This window comes from Miniopterus schreibersii, assembly GCF_964146895.1.
Source record: "Miniopterus schreibersii genome assembly, chromosome: 5".
In the NCBI taxonomy this organism is placed as follows: Eukaryota; Metazoa; Chordata; class Mammalia; order Chiroptera; family Miniopteridae; genus Miniopterus; species Miniopterus schreibersii.
The window spans coordinates 89,305,909-89,328,178 of record NC_138106.1 but is presented as its reverse complement, the minus strand read 5'-3'; the positions used below and the strand labels follow the sequence as shown (position 1 = coordinate 89,328,178).

General features: G+C 36.7%; 1 protein-coding gene across 1 annotated transcript in view; it reads right to left on the bottom strand.

Annotated features, from left to right (window-relative positions):
• The window catches only part of ATR (ATR checkpoint kinase), a 129,320-nt gene that overhangs the window by 7,466 nt on the left and 99,584 nt on the right, over positions 1-22,270 (bottom strand). The window contains exons 36-44 of the mRNA XM_081137827.1: positions 15,036-15,178; positions 12,760-12,857; positions 9,912-10,144; positions 8,379-8,513; positions 6,781-6,981; positions 5,574-5,717; positions 3,237-3,387; positions 544-700; positions 284-437 (exon numbers count right to left, since the gene is read on the bottom strand). Of these exons, the coding sequence (XP_080993953.1) occupies positions 284-437; positions 544-700; positions 3,237-3,387; positions 5,574-5,717; positions 6,781-6,981; positions 8,379-8,513; positions 9,912-10,144; positions 12,760-12,857; positions 15,036-15,178 (1,416 nt within the window). The remainder of the gene's footprint in view (positions 1-283; positions 438-543; positions 701-3,236; positions 3,388-5,573; positions 5,718-6,780; positions 6,982-8,378; positions 8,514-9,911; positions 10,145-12,759; positions 12,858-15,035; positions 15,179-22,270) is intronic.

The following is a 22,270-nucleotide window of genomic DNA, read 5'->3' as shown; positions in this document are numbered from 1 at the left end:
CGGTTTCTCTAAAAGTGAGTCTCAATAAAATGAACTGCTCTGTCCATGTTCATATAACCAAGAACTAACTGAATCAGAATCTGAACCTATGGTTTTGGACTTCAGTTCAGGGCTAGTTTTACTATGTTACTCTCCTGAGTTCTTTCCATCCTAAGCTGCTTTACTGAGGGCTATGGGATCTGTGACTATAACTGCTACCAGTGGGTACGTCTAGGAAGAACAGTTGTTGAAGAAAGAAAATTAGGAGAAAACATAGTTTCCTAGAGTAAGTCACATCGCATACCTTATTGAAGAGACAGTTGAAATCCACATGTACACATTCACCAGTCAAAGAATCAAAGAGGATGTTTTCGCCATGGCGGTCGCCAAGGCCCAGGATGTAGCCGACCATCGACATCACTGCAGTGGAACGGCAATACGCGGACCGGCTGCTGTACCTAAAGGAATGCGATGCTATCAAACACCCTCGGTCCATCGGCAACATAAATGAAAAATGCTTTTTAAATCCAACCACAATAATGGACTATAGTTTTGGTAACTTACCACGATGTCGGATCTGGGAAGGTTCTCAGGAACCACTCGTGGAAAACAGGGGGATGCCTGGGCAGCAGAAACTCGCGGAACACCTTGAGCTTTTCTGAGAGCGCCGCGGCCTTGGGCAGCATACACTGGCGAAGTTCCTTCCCCGTCATGTAAACCCCTGCAAGGCAGAGCGACCGCTGTGGGCCTTCACAGGCCACAGGAGGGAAGGGGCATTTCTTGTGGTTGTTAAAACAGGACAGGAAACCTTTACTTTTATCCAAATTGTTATCCAAAAGCAAGAATGGAAAAATTTCAATTATACACGGGCAAATATATCTTCTTGCTAATTACAATTAAAGTTGTCAACTAAAACCAGTGTTGTAAAGTCAAGTAACACCAGAAGATAGCACTCAGAATAAATCCAATGTGAAGAGTGTGCCTTGTAAAAACTGTAAAATTGCTGCAGCCTTCACTACAGTTCTAGCGATCTCTCTGGTCATCAGAATGTACAGGTCCACACTGAACCATTACAAAGAAACCTAGTAGGTGCTCTGGAATAATGTGTTCTGTGTGAAGCCTGGCCTGTAAGAGACACAGCACACCTGGTGCTTAAACTGATCTTGTGCACTGCAGCTCACCTGGGGAAGCAGAAGGACCTCTCCTTCTGATATATTTGGGAGCCCCATGAGATGACTGGTGTGACTCCAGTCTATCGAACGCCTTTTAGGCCCACTTGGGTTTGGTGCTTTATACCTAAGGCACAGCTAAAAGTTTTATGGACAAATTTGTGATTTGAGGTTCTTAGAGTTAAATGTTGCATAGTATAACTGTGTGTTCATGATAAGGTAGGAAAATATATACACACACATACACACATATATATATAACTAAAACTTATACAATATCTCATCCTTCTAAATGAAATTCAACAGCGAGTTCCTTGAAATCAGATCAAATATGTATGAGCTGCAGTTCTGCATGCAACATACTAGCTATGTGAACTTGGATAAATTACTTCACCTCTCTGGCACTACTCATAAAGGATTAATTAGGCTTGTTAATAACAATAAATAAAATAATGTACATAACATACTTACCACAATACCCATAATATAGTAATTCATCAGTATTACTTAATGCTATGGGTGAATTTTATTCCCCCCAAAATGTGCTAAAGTCCTAACCCCTGGTGCCTATGAATGGGATCCGATTTGAAAATAGGGTCTTTGTCCATGTAATCGGATTAAGATGAAGTCATTAGGATAGGCCCTTAATATAATATGACCAGTGTCCTTACAAGAAAACAGACACAGACTTTGAGGCAGAGAATGCGGTGATGCATCTATCAGCCAAGAAACATAAAAGACTGCTGGCAAACCAGCAGAAAAAGGTTTGGCACAGATTCCCCTCCAGGGCTTTCAGAGATATCATGGCGCTGCTGGCACCGTGACTTTGGGCCCTAGCTTCCAGAGCCGTGAGAGAAGTTGTTTCCATTATTGGTGGCCAGTTTGTAGTACTTTGTTACAGCAGCCCTAGGACACTAATACACTTATTTTCTACTTCATTATATATTTACTTTTAATGTATTTGCATCACATGCATTTTAAAAAGGAGAAAGAATTTTAGACTTACAAAAATTGCACAAAGAGTTCCCATATATTCATCACCCAAGTTTTCTTATTGTTCATCTTTTTCATAACAGTAGTATAATTATATAAACCAGAAAATTAATAGTGATAATATTATTAATTAACCTTCAGACCTTATCCAAATTTCACCAACTGTCCTACTTCCACCCTTTTTGTGGGTCAGGATCCCACCCAAGACCCCATATTGCACTCATCTGTTATGTCTCCATAATGTTCTCAAATCTGGGAAGTTTCTGTCTTTGTCTTTCATTACATTGACATTTTTAAAGTGCTCTGAGCAATTATATTTTTGTTTTTCCACCGTAAAGTTATTACTTTTTCCCTTTGTAATTAATAAGATATCTTGTGGGAATATACTTAGACTCTACAGATAACCTGTTTCCTGTCATACTTTCCCCATTGATTTTAGCATCCATTGAGATTCTTTGCCTGCAATAATTATTACTAGGGTATTCACTAACTGGTGATTTTCCATCCATCATTGATTCTACACGTATTCACTGCAATTCTAATGTAAAGAAGAACTGTTTGTACTTCCTTATTTATTCAAGTATTTGTTTACATTGGTGTGGAATTGCCTATTTATTTTATTCCATAGGTTGTAATCTAATACTATCATCTGTTTCGGGGCTCACACTATCCCAGGTTTGGCCAGTGGGAGGCTCCACTTCTAATCTCATGCTTTCAGTTTCATTGTAGCCTTCCCTGCCCTTCCCACCCTTCCTGACCCTGAAAACGAGCTCCCATTAGCCACAATGTATTTACTTATTTGCTAAAATCTAGCATTCACATGCAGTAGTTCCAGAACTGCTAATCAGTAACTGTGAAAAACAAACTTCCTATGCATTTTTGCAAGCTCCCACAATCCTTCCAGGAAGAAGACAAGGAAGGAATTAAAACATTTAAGTGCTTCCGTATATGGAATCTCATTCAAAGAGAAATGTCATCATGGCTTATACCAAAAAAAAGTACAATGACATATGTTAATAACAATTACACCTACAGTATATATGTTAGCAGCTATTACATGCATATTATATATTTATATTGTAAAAATTGAGATACCCTTTTCCTTATATAGTTTGGTGAGAATGGGTCTCAAGCCAGCAGTGTTGTTAACCCATTCAATAATCCCACACTCATCATTCAATGGAATAACTGCATATGTTCGGATATGAAGTTCTCTTCTACGAGACTCTGCATCTTTTCTTAAGCACTATTAAAAAAAAATACACACACATACACTTAAAAATTAAAAATTTCTCAATGTTATGTCAAATATACATAAAGATTGTTCATTTCACAGCAAAAGAAGGTCAATAAAAGCTTACCATGTAGTGTAGAAGAGTAATTCCTCAGAATAATAGGCAAGGAAACTACTTGGACAGGATCCCTAATCTTTTTCCAAATCATTAAAAATGACTTAAGTAAGTCCTTCTTTTTTTAATTATTAACCAAATGTGATAACAATACTATGTTCAAAAATATTATAGTTGTATATTTAACAATGACAAAATATTCTTTTATTTTTATTGCTTCTAAAATATTATTAAAATATTAAGTACTTAGGCACAGAGACTGCTGTTTAATTTTAATGATCTCAAAAATGCATAGAGTATTAAAGCAGCTCAGGGCAAGAGGATTGAAAAAAATTGCATAAACAAGAGTATGAGCTTTATGATACCCCAGCTTACTCTTGCCGCTGAATAGTGCAGCTTCCTTAGCCTAGAAAATTCTTTTCTAGGCTAAGAAAGCTTTTCAAATATCACCTGATTAACCCTGAAATACATTAGGTAAAGATAATGCATATTTTGTTTAATTCTAGAACTGTATGAAATAAACTAAGCATATATAACTATACTTGTAACCTGTCCAAGTCAAAACCATCATCACTGACCAAAAACACATTTTAAACTTTAGGAATAAGTAGGCTACATAAATGTCAGCAAAGCAGTATGACATTAGAATCACAGGTAAAGGTCAGTATGTGGCCTCCTAGACCAACACAATGAAACTAGTTTTTCATAATCAGGCTATTTTTCTGACCGTGTTAAATTAATGTAGGAGAACAGTAATGAAATAATTTAATCAGTAACAAAGCTGACTAAGATAGATACACAGCCCTGGCCGGGCAGGCCAGTTGGTCAGAGCACTGTCCCGATGCACCGAGGTTGCAGGCTCGATCCCAGGTACGCCACAGAAGCAGCAACCAATAGATACGCAAATAAGTGGGACAGCAAACCCACACTCCTCTCCCCTCTCTCTCCTTCTCTCTCTCTCTAAAATAATTTAAAAAAAGATAAGTATATAAAGTAAAGCCAGGCCACTTGATCATCTAAACCAGAAAACATTTAGTGAGCTTCAGGATGAACATGTTAATAGTTTAATAGTAAGTTATCAATTTAGCAAACAACATTTTAAATAAAAATATTTCTTCCCTTCATATTGCCTTTGAAGTGGGTTTTTAATATGGTATTAATTTTTAACTTACTTTTGATTAAGCACAAATCATAACTGTCTGTTTTTAAAAATGAATTTGTCTGCTGCAATTTCTTTCCTATGTTTCCTATGTTTCTGCTAGTAAAAGAAGTACCAGTGAAATGTGGGGAGGGCATGGAATAGGGGAAAAAAGCTTATAGAAAAATAATAGGTTTCATCCTTCCCCAGTAAGGTTTATTTTTACCAACAGAAAACCAGATTCTGTGCTTTTATAATACCTGAGTACAGAATAATTGAAAATAACTAAGGCCACGTATTTTTAATAACCATTTAATGAGATTTCTCAGGTCACTTCTGAGATAGAAATCAAGTGTGTACCAGTAAAACAAACAAAATACTACTACTGATCACCTTTAAACAGTGTATTGATAAAAACAGAACCTAACATTTTCTTTCTAGCACTGAAATATAAGACATAAATAAATCTGATGTAAAAGTATATTATAGATAATTTAAACATTAAATAGAAAATATTTTCCCTCATTAATATAACATACATTTTTCTCAAAATAATAAAGGTATCTTATTTTTTAAAAATTAAGTGAGCCCTGGCCCGTGTGGCTCAGTGATTAGAGCGTCAGCCCAGGGACCGAAGGGCGAAAGGGTCAATTCCTGGTCAGGGGCACATACCTGGGTTGAGGTTTGATCCCCAACATATTTCTGTCTCTCTCTCCCCCTCCCTCCCTCTCCTGCACTCTCTCTAAAAACCAATGGGGGGAAAAGTGGTTAAGATGATAAATTTTATACATATTTTATCCCAATTTTAAAAGCTAATTAAAAATGAAATGCAAGGCAGTACACTTCATTCCCTTTTTAAGAGTGATCTGTCCGCATCCTGAAAAGCCTGTATCACAATGACAGTAATTACGGTCATTCTAAAATGAAAGCAAACCATCTCCAAACCTTATTAATCAAGGAATTGAATTCCATTAGTCTACAATCCTTCCTCAGGTCATCTTTTGGCTTACACATCATGATGTAGAATTTTCCATCTGATCCTTTTAAAGATATCTTCTTTGGTTTCTGAAGAGAAGCAAGAACTTCCACCTAAACAATGATGAGTTTATAGAAATTAAGGTCAAAATTCTTCGTATAAATTTTGGTATGTATTATAAATATTGCGTTACCTAACATAACAAAAAGGAGAGTAATTTATATTATGTGATCAATTTGTTCTTTTAATAATTTTTTATCTTAATTATCTATGATCGATGTATGAAAAGAATGGTTTCTCATGAGTAGAGACACACTGTCACCCATAAGAAATGACTATGAAGTAAAAGGATTATTCTATTAGCAATTTAAGTACATACACATCCAAATTTAGGTAGCGCCTTAAATTTAAGTAGTCTCAATGTTTAAAAGATTTTTGAAATACTTTTAGGAACTTTCTTCAAAGGCTAAGACACTGTTTTTAAATGTCTTTCATCATAAGAAATATTTATTAATTGAAAGCAACTTGATTTTTGAAAAAAGAAACTCCTCCAAAATCAAGTTTACCTAAGAAGTGAGTAAATAAGCTTAATAATGTTAAGTCAAAACAAAGCATGACTACAAGTAATAAGTAACAAGAATGATTGCATCACATGGTTTGATAACTGGCTCGGAAGCAGTTAAATATTTTGAATCAGAAGTATTGGAATAAATTTGTTTTCAAAAGTATTTACTTGGAAGTGCTCTAGTACCGTTTCTTTAAAACAGTCACGTATCATACTTAGAAAAAAGAGTCAAGCTCTTCCTAGCTGAATTTCACTTTCTTCCCAAATACAAACAAAAGACTGGATTTTTCTTTCTTTCTGATCTCTCTATATTTAAGACAAAAGAAGAGTATGGAAAAACCACAATGTGAAAAAAATAAAGATTATACTCATACTAAAAACAAATGTGAGCATCTGAAAAATCAAAACGCTGGGCTGAAGATGCGACTTTTATCATTTAATTTTGTTTCATCAGTACAAGAGAGTTTTACTTTCCTGTATTTCCAATCACATTTTCTGTGCAAATAAAATTTACTTAGTCTCTGAGAAAAACACTTTTAAACTTAATTTGAAAACTTTCACTTAACTAAATTTAAAAAACATAGTTACAGTTATATAAAATTGAAGTTTACCGTATCATCAAAACTTGCAATATAAGCCCAGTGCCCAGGAAACGGGTCGTGGTTAGCATGGGTGCCCGGAATCGATGGAAGAGTAGGTATCATGACCGATTGTAAAGGAATGAGGATTTCACTAAACGTTGCTTCTTCTACCAGTTTTTTAAGCATTTTAAAATGAGTACTCATGCTTAACGTGGAACTACTTCCATCCACCTGAGGGGGGGAAAAATGTACATCTTAATTTCTCTGTTTACCTTGAATTATAACCCTTAGTTTCACCCAAAATTAAATGTCACTGCTACAGCATCTTAATTACAATGGCTCCACAGTCGGTAGTTTTCCAAGTATTTTTAATACATCATCTCAATTCAACCTCTCTGTACTCTTTTACCCAATCAATAATAATACCTACATCATAGGATTGTTAAAGGACACAACAGAGGCCTATAACCCATTATTAGACATTACAAAATTCAAACATTTCTGGAAATCAAATCTTTTTTTTGCACCACATATCCTTTGCAGCAAATTAATACCTAATTATGCATCTGATTATGATGCTCAATATAAAGTATAATGCACTGTATTCCATTTAAAAATCTGAAAAATTTTGAATTCCTAAAAGTAGCTGGCCACAAAGGTTTCAGATAAAGAATTGGAAACTTGTTGGCTATTATCATAACACTGTTTTTGACAACGTCAAATGCATCAGAAATCAAACAGAATTAATACAGACAGGAAAATAGATTATACTTTCAAGATGTTTATTGTTGAAGGTGAGAGATAGGAAAATCTGTATTTTCTCACCTATAAACAGTTAATAGTGAATGTCTGCAAAGAGAAATATAGTTATTAACCATGTAAAAAGCATCTCTCTCCCTTCTGATAACTAGCCACACCCACCTTTGCCTTTCCTACACATTCTTTAGGGTTTCTCCCCCAATTCCTTAAGTAGAAGAGTGGGTCACTCCTATAAGCATGTCCATATTCTACGCATAAATTTACTGAAAAAAAGTAGTTATTACACTAGATAATAACCACCTGCTTAGTTTCCTGTGAGACCATGAGCACTTCCAGACAGAAGAACATGCCTTATTCACCTTTGTCTCCCTCAGCGCTTTTCTCCTGGTAGGTGATAAATGTGTACTGAAAGAATGAAAACCGAACCTCCACTCTTCTTACCCCTCATGTACATAGGTTAATTTCCATAAGTTTGAACATTTAAAGATATGACAGAAAACCACCACAGAGACAACTTTAATTAACTGAGTATTTGCATAGCTTATCTCAGATCCTCTACTTGAAATTATTTTTCATAAATATGGATATAATTTACTCTCAGAAGAATTAAGAACTTACATTAAGAACTTCTAGAAATTTGGAGGATATCTGAGAGAGGGACATATGTTAGAAATTTTTAAATCAGCTTTATTAGGGTAAACTGCATATATTTAAAGTAAACAATTTGATGACTTCTGATATCTGTGTATACCAATATATGCTATAATTTTAACTTAATCAAATGAAAGAAAACCAGCTAAAAGCGTATGGAAGTTTTATATAAAATTATCTGACACTGGTCTATAAAGTAGTAAGATTTATAATAATACCGGTTTATTGCACAATTCCAGAAGCTTATCTGTTAGACGAGTCGCATCTCCAACAAACTTTTCTAAGGATTTTTTCATATGAATAGCTTTATTTAGGATTTCCTTGCATCTGTTCACACGCATGGGATAAGAAGACTGTAAAAAAAAAAAGTCAAACGCAATTTCATACAAGATTTTAAAACAGTAACAAAACTTTTAATAAAAATCAACTTTAAAAGTATTCATGGTGAGTTTATACTGATACAAATTTTCTACAAATCAATTTGGCAATAGAATCAATAGTCTTGCTGCTATTCTATGACCTGATGAATTCCCTTCTTAGGATCTACCCTGAGAAATCAGAAATGAGAATAGATGTAGATGTGTCTAAATGCATTACAATAGCACAACCTTAATGATCAACAACAGTGAAAATACAGAAGGCTAACTACTATAGAATTTTATACAATTATTAAAATTGTGTCTTCAAAGAATATTTAATAACATGAAAACAGGGTCTCTGTGGTCTCTATGGTAACCATCTTAAGTGATAATATGAAATTATATATCTATGTAATCCAAATTAGGGCTAAGATACGCATAGAAAAGAAATATATAAAAATGCATCAAAATATTAAAGGAGCGAATTTTTCCTTTTAATATCTCTGTGTATTTTTGAAATTCTCTAAAATATTTATTAAACAAACATTTACCAAGTTGTAAAGTTCCATTAATAATGCAACAAAATTTTTCTATCTAGTATTAATAGTTCTGGCACTTTGGATTAAAACACTGGAAAAAAAATAGGTTACTGGGGTTTTTTTTCCTGTTTTGTTTTTTTAATCTTCACCCTAGGATATGCTTTTGATTGATTTTAGAGAGGAAGGGAGAGAGAGAAACATCGATCAGTTGCCCCAGGCACAAATCCAACGGGATTGAATCCATAACCTAGGTATGTGCTCTGACCAAGAATCAAACCGCAACCTTTTGGTGCATGGGATGACACTCCAACCAACTGAGCCACCCACCCAGAGCATGTTGCTGTTTTATACCAAGCACTAACAATTTATATACTTCATAAAGAAAAGGCATGCTGAATTCTTTGATCTTAAACATACAAGTCAATTCACTTTAAATGGTAAATATTTCTAAATTTTAAAATGAAACATAATGCTATAATTTGTTTTTTGATTATTTAAAATGTATGTTTTACTACAAACCTAATTTAAGAGAGAAACCCGCGTGGCCGGGCGTGGCTCAGCGCTTGAGCGTTGGTCTAGGATGCAGGCGATCGGGGTTCGATTCCCGGTCAGGGCACATGCCGGTTGTGGGCTCGATCCCCAGTTGGGGGCGTGCAGGAGGCAGCCCATCAATGACTCTCTCATCATTGATGTTTCTCTCTCTCTCTCTCCCTCCTCCTTCCTCTCGCTGAAATCAATAAAGATATATTTTAAAAAAAGAGAGAAACCCTGGAACTTGCATCTACATATTAGCCTTAAGTAATCAATGCAATATAAAAAGGAAAAAGCCCACTGATCGTGACTAATGTATTACCTTTGAAACAGCTGTCATCATCCACATTGCCTGCTGAGGATAGGCCAGAAACACTTTGGCTATAATTTCCATCAAGACAACAAAAACTTCATCATGAGAATGACAAATTCGAGAGATCAATTGTGAAAAGGCAGTTAAAAACTGATATGGAGCTAACTGACTTGTGTGCTCTGTGATAACTTTGTTTATTTTGGCTAAATCATTTCTCATTTGTACACGATCAGAGCGGCCAGCTGGAAGAAAAATCAAAATTAAAAAAATATAACTTAAATAGAATAAAACAGTATATCAGTTCATTTCACAGAAGAAAAATTTTGTTTTAAAGACAGCTTTAAGATATAAAGTAATCCCCTTTATCTACAGTTTTGCTGTCCACATTTTCAGTTACCGGCAGTCACTGCTATCTGAAAATATTAAATGGAAAGCTCCAGAAATAAACAATTCACAAGTTTTAAATTGCAGGACATTCTGAGGAACGTGATGAAAGCTTATTCCGTCCCTGGCCCGTCCTCCCCAAGACTTGATTCATCCCTTTGTCCAGCATCTTCACGGTGTCTGGTAACTTAGTAGCCCTCTCACTCGCCAGGCTGACTGCTCCGGTACTGTGGTGCTTGTGCTCAAGTAACCTTTATTTCACTTACTAACGGCCCCAAAGCACAGGAGTAATGACCCTGGCAGTTCATATATGCCAAAGAGAAGCCCCAAAATGCTTCAAGTGAAAAGGTAAAAGTTCTCAACAATATGGGAAGGAAAACACCATATGCTGAGGTTGCTAACATCTACATTACGAAGACTTCTACCCATGACGTTTGGAAGGGAAATAGAAAGTTGTGCTAGTTTTGCTATCGCATCTCAAGTGCAAAAGTTACAGCCACAGTACCTAAGAAATGCTTAGTTACGACGGAAAAGGCGGCTGTGGCCAGTCTGGCTCAGTGGCTAAAAGGCCAGCCCTCGGACTGAAGGGTCCCAGGTTTGATCCTGGCCCAGGGCGCGTACCTCGGCTGCAGGCTCAGCCCCGGCCCGGTTGGGAAGAGCGGAGGAGGCCGCCTGATGACCAGTGTTTCTCTCCTCTCCCTGTCTGTCTGTCTGTCTGTCTCTCTCACACACACACACATAGATGCTTCTCTCTCTCCCTCTCCCTTCCACTCTCTCTGAAAAGCAATAGAAAAAATATCCTCGGGTGAGGATTAAAAAAAAAAGATACAGAAAAAGACATTAAGTTTGTGGGGGCAAAAACATGAACAGAGAACCTGTTCCTCTTGAGAGAACATGTTGCACCGGCAAGCACTGCACCCCCACAAAGACTTCAGCAAGGGACCCCCTGAAATGAGGGACACCAAGCCATTTACTACAAGTAAGGGATGGTTGCAGAGATTCAGGAATAGGTTTGGAATACAAAATATAAAAATGACGGCACAGGCTGCACCTGCCAGCGGGGAAGCTGCTGCCACGTTTCCAGCAGAGCTGAGCTGATCAGGGCTTGGTACTGCCCGTGGTTTCAGCAGCCACTGGGGGTCTTGGAATGTGTCCTCCATTGGTAAAGAGGGGCTACTGTGTATTAGTCTCATGTACAAAACCACGTCAAGTGCCAATCCGTGAAAACGTAGTTTTCTTGCCCGGCCAGCATGGCTCAGCAGTTGACCGTCAACCTATGATCCAGTCGGGCACAGGCCTGGGTTTCGGGCTTGATCCCCAGTGGGGGCGTCCAGGAGGCAGCAGGTGGATGATTCTCTCTCATCACTGATGTTTCTCTCTCTCTCCCTCTCCTTTCCTCTCTCTGAAATCAATAAAGATCTATTAACATATATATAGTTTTCTCTGTCCAAGTAGGAAAAAATATTTAAGGCAATTGAAAAATTCAACGGCCATTAATTTTCACTAGAAACAAACAGAACAAGCCGCAATCCATTGTCATTTTTATGGTACATTATTTGGCTTAAACTAACATTTTTCAGTATCTGTTACGCTTCATTCAGGAGTGAGCAGATTTTCAATTGCAGGCCCTGGAACTGCAATCACTTAAAAAGTGTATGTTTAGGTATTTAAAAAAACAAAACAAAACCAACAAAACAAAACAGAAACAGATTCATAAATAAAGACAACAAACTCATGGTTGCCAGTGGGGAGGGCAGTGGGGGGAAGGACAAAAAAGGTGAAGGAGAGTAAGAGGTACGAATTTTCAGTTATAAAATAAGTAAATCAAGGGGGTGTGATGTACAGCATAGGGAATACGGTCAGTAACATATTATTACGTACAGATGCGCACCAGATGGGCACCAGTGACAGATGGGCACCAGACTAATCATGGTGATCACTTTGTTAGGTATATAAATGTTGAATAACTATGTTGTACAACTGAAACTAACAGGATATAAGTTTACCATATTTAAATGTAAAAAGTCTATGTTTAGTCTTTCTCCCTCTTTAATTTTTATTTTACTGATTTTTAGAGAGAAAGAGGAAGGGAGATGGAGAAACATCAATGTGAGAGCAAAATTGATCAGCCACCTCCTGCACACCTCCCACCAGGGACAGAATAGGCAACCGAGGTGTGTCCAACCAGGATTCACACTAGCAACCCCTTGGTGTACGTGCAGGTGATGATGCCCAATCAATGGAGCCTCACTGGCCAGGGCAGTCTTTCCCCTTTTAACATTCAGTTTCTTGTTCATACTTATATAAAACAATTTTAAAATTTATTTTTCAATTACAGATGACTTTTTAAAAATGTGTAAAATCTTATCAAATTCATTCCAAGCTTTTAATAAGTTAAACTGTCAAGCCAAATCTGACTTCATATAAAAATTATAATTCTTGGTTTCTTAAAATTTTATATACAAAATTATACCTTTCTCCCATTCATATGCCTTAGCACCAAAATCAAGCCATAGTGATAACATCCGTGGCATTGACTGATATATGAATTGATTTCCATACTGGAGAGACCTGCAATCATCCAGAGAAGATATTATTAACACTCTGTTCTTTGTTTATGTTATATACATTAAAGTTTTAAGATTTAAACTATTCTTGAGTAACATATATCCTTCTGACAAAAATGACAGTATCATTATTTCTTCCCAGTCGAAGTTATCTTTTGACTCCTCTCTCTCCATTTTTTCCTACTATATTCTTCATTAAGCTCTACACTGCCTGTACCAAAATTAAGATAAGTTATGACCTAGTCAAAATTCTGTCAATACTTCTTTCAAATTGTCCTTAGGATCTGTGCCGATTGCATTACATGGCCATAAACCTGGGCCATACCCACTCACTCAGTTTTTGGAAAGTTGTAATAACTTAGTCTCTCTAATTCTACATTTCTTCCCTTTAATAAATTCTGTGCTAACATTCCTTAAATTCTAGTTTTATCATGCTCTCTCCCTGTTCAAAAACAGTAATCAACTACCTATATATTAAGACCATATGAACGACTCTGCCTAGGATTCAAGTATTCACAATCTTGTTTCTTTATAACTTTCCAATCTTAGTCTCTTACAACTCACCAGCATACATCTTCCATCAAGTCCAATTTCCTCACTATCCTCTGAATAAACCATTCAAATCCCATTTCTCTGCCAAATCTATAAAAAGTTAGTAATGCCCCCTCCTTCTTAAATTTAATTATCTTTCAAATCCTACCTTCTTCATGAGGCCTACCAGACTTCTGTAGCAATGCAATACAAACAGGTATACTTTTCAAATCATGAAGCCAGGGGCTTGGGTTTTGACTTCAGATTTGCCCAAAATTCTGGAATCATTTGGTTCATTTTTGGTATCTTACAAATATCAAAAAGATATTTATAATATTTATTTTGATACCTGATCACACATTCTATTATGCACCATTATTTAAATGTTTCATGTGCTTAAAGTTTCTCTAACTGGATTGGAGTTCCCTGAGGGAAAATATTGATACTTAATTAGTAATAACACAGTAATTCAATCATTCTGAGGATATAAATAAATCTCGATTGCTGACTGTACTCCCCTTTAAGCATCCAAATGTTTTAGTGAAACTACTACAGATAAAATGTTCGAAAACTGTCTTACTTTCTTAAACTATATTTATAAATATCTCACACTATACCTAAGTGTTATGCACAAAGACTCTAAATAACTTCGTTTTAGAAGAAATGTATTAAATTCTGTATACCAATACACATAATATATACTAATACTAAAGAGTAAATGAAACCTATTACATATTACATATTTTAGAAAAGAAAAATACCCTCTGCTCATGCTTCCATTTCAAAAGGCCAATATGCCAGAAATTCTGCCTCAATAACAAGCAATTAATAATCATTAATAAATAAAATTAGGTTTGGATTTTATAAAACTTGGAATTCCTTTTTGGGAAGAAAGGCTGGGCTAATACTGCAATCCCATCACTGATGACCAAATATTGCTTTGGTTCCTGAAAATATTAAACTGAGAAGTGAAAATACCTACTAATAGGCAACTTCAAAGAGATTTATTGCTCTGAAGCAATAGTACCAAGTATACCCAATGAAAAGCAATGGAAATGAGCAAAATAAAAAGAATGAATGGAATGTCACTAGTACTTCTTAGGAATTAATACTTCGTAACAAAATAAACAGTAGGCATGAGATAATACACTATTTGGCTACAATATACTAATATATGAAATTAAGTTATATTTCACCTGTTATCTAGATTAAGAGATAAGCTTTTTCTACAAGTCTGATGTCAAAACCATTTTCATACATATACTACTGCTTAGTTAAATGGGCTAGAAGGAAAGATTCCACTGTCAATTAAATACAACCATTAAATATATTAGATTTAGGGTTTTCTGGAATTCTAGGGAGGGGGACTCAGAAGATGAGGGTCTGAATTGGGAAGGACATATAATTTTCATTGGGTATACTTGGTACTATTGAATTTAAAAAAATATGCATGCCTTATTCCATTAAAATAGTTTTTTTTAAAGGGAAGAAAAAATTGATACAGAAAAATTTAACATCTCATCTAATGTGATAGGTTGAATCAGTGGTAAAGCAGAAAACAACCTGAATATGCTAAGATCTGTAATAACAGTTCAATGTCAACAGTCACCCAGACGTATTTAATCAGCAAACTCACAATTCTCACACTCACCTTCCGAAATGAAGGACGATATACCGAATGAGATCGCCCTGCTTTTCCATTTTGTTGTCTGTGACCATGGGCATCAATTTGTCATAGTACTTGGCAAGGTAGAAATGCCCATCCTCCCATTCAGGCAGGAACAAGGTCACATCCTAGAAAAGAGAACACAGGACACCCTCCTCAGAAAACCCCACACTATGCTGGAAAATACAATATGAATAGATGATTAGAGATCAAAAGTATGAGACCCACATCTAGGCAGAGAAAATTCTGACTGACTCCTTGATGTGGGTAAGGAATAGCTACTTTCTTACAAATGTTTTCTCAGGATGGCTGGTCAGTTCTGGTAACTGTCCACTGGCCAACATTTCATGATAATTTGCTATACAGAAAAAGAAAACTCCATTTACATTGCCACTTTATATGATACATCAAAATAATTTCCAGCTGGATTACAGTATTTTATGTATGTATGTATGTATATGTATACTTTTATTGTTAAAAATCTCAAAGGAAGGAGAGGTAATTTCAAATCACAGAAAAGGATAGGACTTTAAAAGCATAAAAATGTGGTTTTAAAAATATCATATATATTGGTAGATCCAAGATGGTGGCGGATTAGGTGGAAGCTATACTCACCTCCTCCCAGGACCAAACTAGAATTACAACTAAAGTATAGAACAATCATCCTGAATAACTAACTGAAAACTATCTGGAGAGAAGCCATACAACCAAGGACTTAAAGAAGAAACCCTATCGAGACTGCTAGGAGGTGAGGAAGCATGAGAGCACTGGCTGAGCTCCCACAGGCTGAAGGCACGGAGGGATAGCTCAGCTGTGGGGCATTCCCCCTAAGAAGTCTGGGGTCTAAACCCCAAGCCAGGTGCCCCACCCCAGAGTACCAGAGCCAGGAAAAGTATCCACATAACATCTGGCTTTGAAAAGCCACAAGGTTTCTGTCCACCACAGAGAGACACCTAGAAACAAAAGAACCCTCTTAAACAACTAATGCATAAGATTTTGTTCACAGCCATTCACCGTGGGCTCTGGCAGAGGGAGATCAGATTGGACTCGAGCTGCATGAGGAGAGTCTGGGGTTGGTGGCTCTGGGGAGAGAACTGAGAGGACAGCTGCCAGGATTCCTGTGCCGAGTCATTCCCCTATACTACAGAATCTATCTTTCTCAGGCAGAGCTTTCCCATCCATGCAGCATTAGCCTTGGAGGAAAGCAATAGCCTCACCCATTGGAATTCCTCTTAACCCACACTGTGGAGCTTACACCTGCTGAGGAGCACACACCAAGTCTCTTTAAGTGACTTGAGTCTAACAGACAGGCAGAGGCAGAGGCAGATCTCTGGGTTCTTTGACTCTTTGTCTGACCTACTCCTGGGCCTGGGACTAGTAAAAGCAGTCCTTGGTGCACAGCTTGGTCCTTTCCACAGACACCTAGGCTCAGCAGAGGAAGTCACAAGCTGTGGATCACTCACAGCTCCAAACACATTACCCAGGGCCAGTCACAGACAGCATCTGACATTGGCCTGCACCAAAGTCCCTTTGAAGAGGCCCAGAACCAATACACCAGTGGCCAGCTCCAGACGACAACAGAGCAGGATTCAATAACCTTCACAAAGCATATTCACAGGGAGATCTTGGCAGGCACAAAACCCCGCTGAGGTAAATTCTGCTTCATGTGATCAGCACCTGCACAGCAGCCTGCACGCTGTGTTGGGGGCTGAGCCTCACTGTCAGCCAGCCTGAGGGTGGATCTCATGCACAAACAAGACAATAGCAATTAAGATTCAATTACAAGAGGGTTCACATAACACACACTAGAACATTGATCAGGAAGACAAAGCCAGTGGTTCCCAGAGGTCAACTACATAAGGCCACCCAACCAAGACTGGGAGTCATAACAAATCTACCTAATTCATTGAAACAAACACAAAGAGGCAGCCAAAATGGGAAGACAAAGAAACGGGCCACAAATTAAGGAACAAGTGAATTCTCTAGAAGCAGCGCTAAATGAAATGGTAGTATTTTATCATATATAGAGTTCAGTGTAATGATTATAAGGATGCTCAACAGCATGAAATAGGACATTGAAACCATAAAAAAAGACCAGTAAGAAATGAAGAATGTCATACCTAAAATAAAGAATAGACTGGAAAGAATTCTTCCAGTATAAACAGTATGGAGCAGAGGATCAAATCAACTATTCAGAACAAAAGGTAGAATAAAACACCCAATCAGAGCTGCAAAAAGAAAAGCTAATTTAAATATGTGGACAGTTTAAGGGACTTTTGGGACAACACGAAGTGTTACAATATATTCATTGTAGGGGTACAAGAAGAAGAGAGAGAGCAAGGGATAGAGAACCTATCTGAAGAAATAATGACTGAAAATTTCCATAACCTGGAGAAGGAAAAAGACATACAAGTCCAGGAAGTGCAGAGTTCCAAACAAGGTGAAACCAAAGAGGCTCACACCAAGATACATCATAATTAAAATTGTAAAAGTTAAAGATAAAAAGAGAATCTTAAAAGCCACAAGAGAAAGTCAGTTACCAACAAGGGAGCTCCCATAAGACTGTCAGCTGATTTCTCAACAGAAACATATCGGGCCAGAAGGGAGTGGCATAAAATATTCAAACTGATAAAAAGCAAGGACCTAAAACTAAGGTTACTTTACCCAGCAAAGCTATCATTTATTTATTTTATTTATTTTAAATATATCTTTATTGATTTCAGAGAGAGGAAAAGAGAGGGAGAGAGATAGCAACATCAATGATGAGAGAGTCATTGATCGAGCCCACAACCTGGGCATGTGCCCTGACCAGGAATCGAACCCCAGTCGCCTGGATCCTAGGTCAACGCTCAACCGCTGAGCCACGCCCGGCTGGGCAAAGCTATCATTTAAAATTGAAGGAGAAATAAAGAATTTCCAGACAAGAAAAAGCTAAAGGAGTTTGTTACCACCAAACCAGTATTATAAGAAATATTAACTTGAAGAAGAAGGCAGAAGGGGAGAGTAGGGGCAGGGGAGGAAAGGGGAGGGGGAGAGGAGGGGAGAAGGAGAAGAAAACAGCAACAGAGGCACATAATTAAAAAAATAAAATAGCAATAAATGCATACCTACCAATAATCACTTTAAATGTAAATGGCTTAAATGCTGCAATCAAAAGACACAGCATAGCTGAATGAATGAAAAACAAGACCCATGTATATGCTGATTTTAAGAAACCTACCTCAGAAGGAAAGGTACACATAGAATAAAAGTAAAGGGCTGGGAAAAGATACTTCATACAAATGGAAAAGAAAAGGAAAAAAAAGCTGGGGTAGCAATTCTTGTATCTGACAAAATATTTAAAACCAAGGTTATAGTAAGAGACAAAAGACACTACATAATGATAAAGGAAGTAATCTGATAAGAGGATATAACCCTTATAAACATTTATGCACCCAACACAGGAGCACTTACATACTAAAAGCAAACATTGATGGCCATAAAGGGAGAGACTGACAGTAATACAATTATAGTGGGGGATTTGAACACCCCATTGACATCAATGGATAGATCTTCCAGACAGAAAATCAACAAGGAGACGGCAGCCTTAAAGGACACACTAGATCAGATGGATTTAATTAATAACTTCAGAGCATTTCACCCCAGAGCAGCAGAATATACATTCTTTTCAGGTGCCCATGGAAAATTTTCTAGGATAGACCACATGTGAGGGCACAAAACAAGTCTCAATAAATTTAAGAAGACTGAAATCATATCAAGTATCTTCTCTGACCATAACGTTATGAAACTCAAAATCAATCACAAGCAGAAAACTGAAAAACACAGCCAATGAGGCTAAAAAATATGTTACTAAAGAATAAATGGGTTAATAATGAAATCAGGGAAGAAATCAAAAGATATCCTGAAACAACACAACAACCCAAAATCTGTGGGACACAGGGAAAGCAGTCCTAAGAGGGAAATTAATAGCAGTACAGGTGTATCTCAAGAAACATGAAACATCTCAAATAATCTAACTACACTTAAAGAAACTGGAAAAAGAACACAAAGCCAAAATTGAGTAGAAGAAAGAAAATAATAAAGATCACAACAGAAATAAGCAAAAAACAGTCTAAAAAAAAACAGTACAAATATAAATAAAACCAAGAGCTGGTTCTTTGAAAAGATAAACAAAACTGACATGCCTGTAACCAGACTCATCGAGAAACAAAGAGAAACGACCAAAATAAACCAGAAATGAAAGAGAAGTAACATGTGACACCAAAGAAATACAAAAGATTGTAAAAAAAATTATTATAAACAACTATATGCCAACAAATTGGACAATTTGGAAAAAGTGGATAAATTCCTAGAAATATACAATCTTCCAAAACTAAATCAGGAAGAAGCAGAGAATCTGAATTGACAGATGAAAACTAGTAAAATAAAAGCAGTATTTTTTATAAGTCCCAACAAACAACAGCTCTGGACAGAATGGCTTTACAGGTGAAATTTACCATTCAAAGAAGAACTAACATCTATCCTTCTCAAACTATTCCAAAAATTCAAGAGGATGGAAGACTCCCAAGCTCATTTTATGAGGCCAGCATTCTCCTAATTCCAAAACCAGATAAAGACAAGACAAAGACAGAAAACTATAGGCCAATATCCCTGATGAACATAGATGCTAAAATTCTCAACAAAACAGTACCAAACTGAATTCAGCAATACATTAAAAAGATCACACACCATGATCAAGGGGGATTTATTCCAGAGATGCAAGGTTGGTACAAATCAATAAATGTGATTTATTAATGACATAAACAAAATGAAGAATAACAACCATATGATCATATCATTAAATACAGAAAAAGCATCTGATTAACTCCAGCACCCATTTATGACAAAAACTCTCAGCAAAGTGGGAACAGAGGAAACATACCTCAATGTAATAAAGTCCATATATGGCAAACCTACAGCCAACATCATACTCAAGGGGCAAAATCAACAAGTTACCCTTAAATGGGTAACAAGACAGGGATGTCTACTTTCAACACTTTTATTCAACATAGTACTGAGAGTCCTAGCCACAGTGATCAAACAGGAAGAAGAAATAAAAGGCATCCAAATTGGAAAGGAAGAAGTAAAACTGTCATTATTTGCAGGTGACATTATCCTGTATATAGAGAACCCTAAAGATTCCACCAAAAAACTACTTGAACTGATCACTGAATTCAGTAAAGTAGCAGAACACAACAAAAATATCCAGAAATCAGTAGCATTTTATGCACCAATAATGAACTCTCAGAAAGGGAAACTAAAAAAAACAAATCCCATTCACAATTGCTTCAACAAGAGTAAAATACCTAGGAATAAAGTTAACCAAGGATGTAAAAGACCTGTACTCAGAAAGCTGTAAGACACAGAAGAAAGAAACTGAAGAGGATACAAATAAGTGGAAGCAAATGCCATTTTCATGGATAGGAAAATGTCCATACTACCCAAACCAATCTACAGATTCAACACAATTCCTATCAAGATACCCACGGCGTATTTCACAGAATTAGATCAAATATTCCAAAAATTTATATGGGATCACAAAAGACCCGGAATAGGCATGGCGATCTAGAGAAAGAACAACAAAATTGGAGGAAACACACTACCTGATATCAAACTATACTACAAGGCCATAGTAATCAAAACAGCCTGGTACTAGCATGAAAACTAGACATATAGATCAATGGAATAGAATAGAGAGCCCAGAAATAAAGCCACATCTTTACAGTCAATTAGTATTTGAAAAAGTAGGTACAATCATATAATGGACTAAATTCAATACATGCTGTTTTGGAAAATTGGACAGATAAGAGTAAAAAAAATGAAACTAGACCACCTTACACTGCACACAATAAACTCAAAATGGATTAAAGACTTAAATGTCAGGCTTGAAACCATAAAAATCCTAGAAGAAAACATAGGCTTTAAAATCTCAGATATTTCTTGCAGCAATATTTTTTCTGCTGTATCTACTCAGGCAAAGGAAACAAAAGAAAAATTAACAAAGACTACATCAAACTAAAAAGTTTTTACACAGCTAAGGAAACCATCAACAAAATGAAAAGATAGCCAGCTGAGTGGGAGAACACATTCACAGATATATCTGATAAGAGGTTAATATCCAAAATTTATAAAGAACTTATAAAACAACACACACACACACACACACACACACACACAAACAATCCAAATAAAAAATGGGCAAATGACCTGGAAGACACTTCTCTGAACAGAGCTTACAGATGGCCAATAGACATATGAAAAGATGTTCAAGGTCACTACTTATCAGAGAAATGAAAATTAAAATCACAGTGAGATACCACCTCACATCTCACAAATGGAAAGTGTTGGGGAGGATGTGGAAAAAAGGGAATTGTTGGCGGGAATACAGATTGATGCAGCCACTGTGCAAAGCAGTGTGGAGTTACCTCAAAATTAAAAATGGAACTGCCTTATGACCCAGCAGTTACACTTCTGGGAATTTACCTGAAGAAACCCAAAACACTAATTTGAAGGAATATATGCACCCGATGTTCATAGCAGAGTTATTTACAATAGCCAAGATTTGGAAGCAGCCCAAGTGCCCATCAGTAGATGAGTGGATAAAACAGCTGTGGGACATTCACATAATGGAACACTATTGGGCCGTAAAAAGGAAGAAAATTATGTGACAGCATGGATGGACCTGGCGACATCATGCTAAGTAACATAAGCCAGTCAGAGAAAGACAAGTACCATATGATTTCACTCATATGTGGAATTTAATGAACAAACTGAACTAACAAACAAAATAGACAAACTCATAGATAGAGAGCAGGCGGAGAGCTCAAGATGGGGGTGCTGGGCAGGGTGACAGGATTGCGAAAAAGAGAAAGAACTCATGGACACAGACAACAGCATGGTCACTGCGTGGGGCGAGGGGTGGGTGGTAATGGAAAATAAAATTAAATTTAAAAATATATATATCATATATCTTCTTTTTCTCCAAGAACTCTCTCTCATCATCACCGTCTCTCTCAATACCTTCACAATCAGGCTTCTAAAATGAATTCTCCACCTTACATTCATTTCTCAAACTACTTCTTTCAGGCTTCAGTTTTTACCTCTACAAAGCTCCTTAAATCTACGAGACACTTTCCAAGTCTGATCTCAGCTAACCTCTCTTCAACATCTGTTTCTGCTGT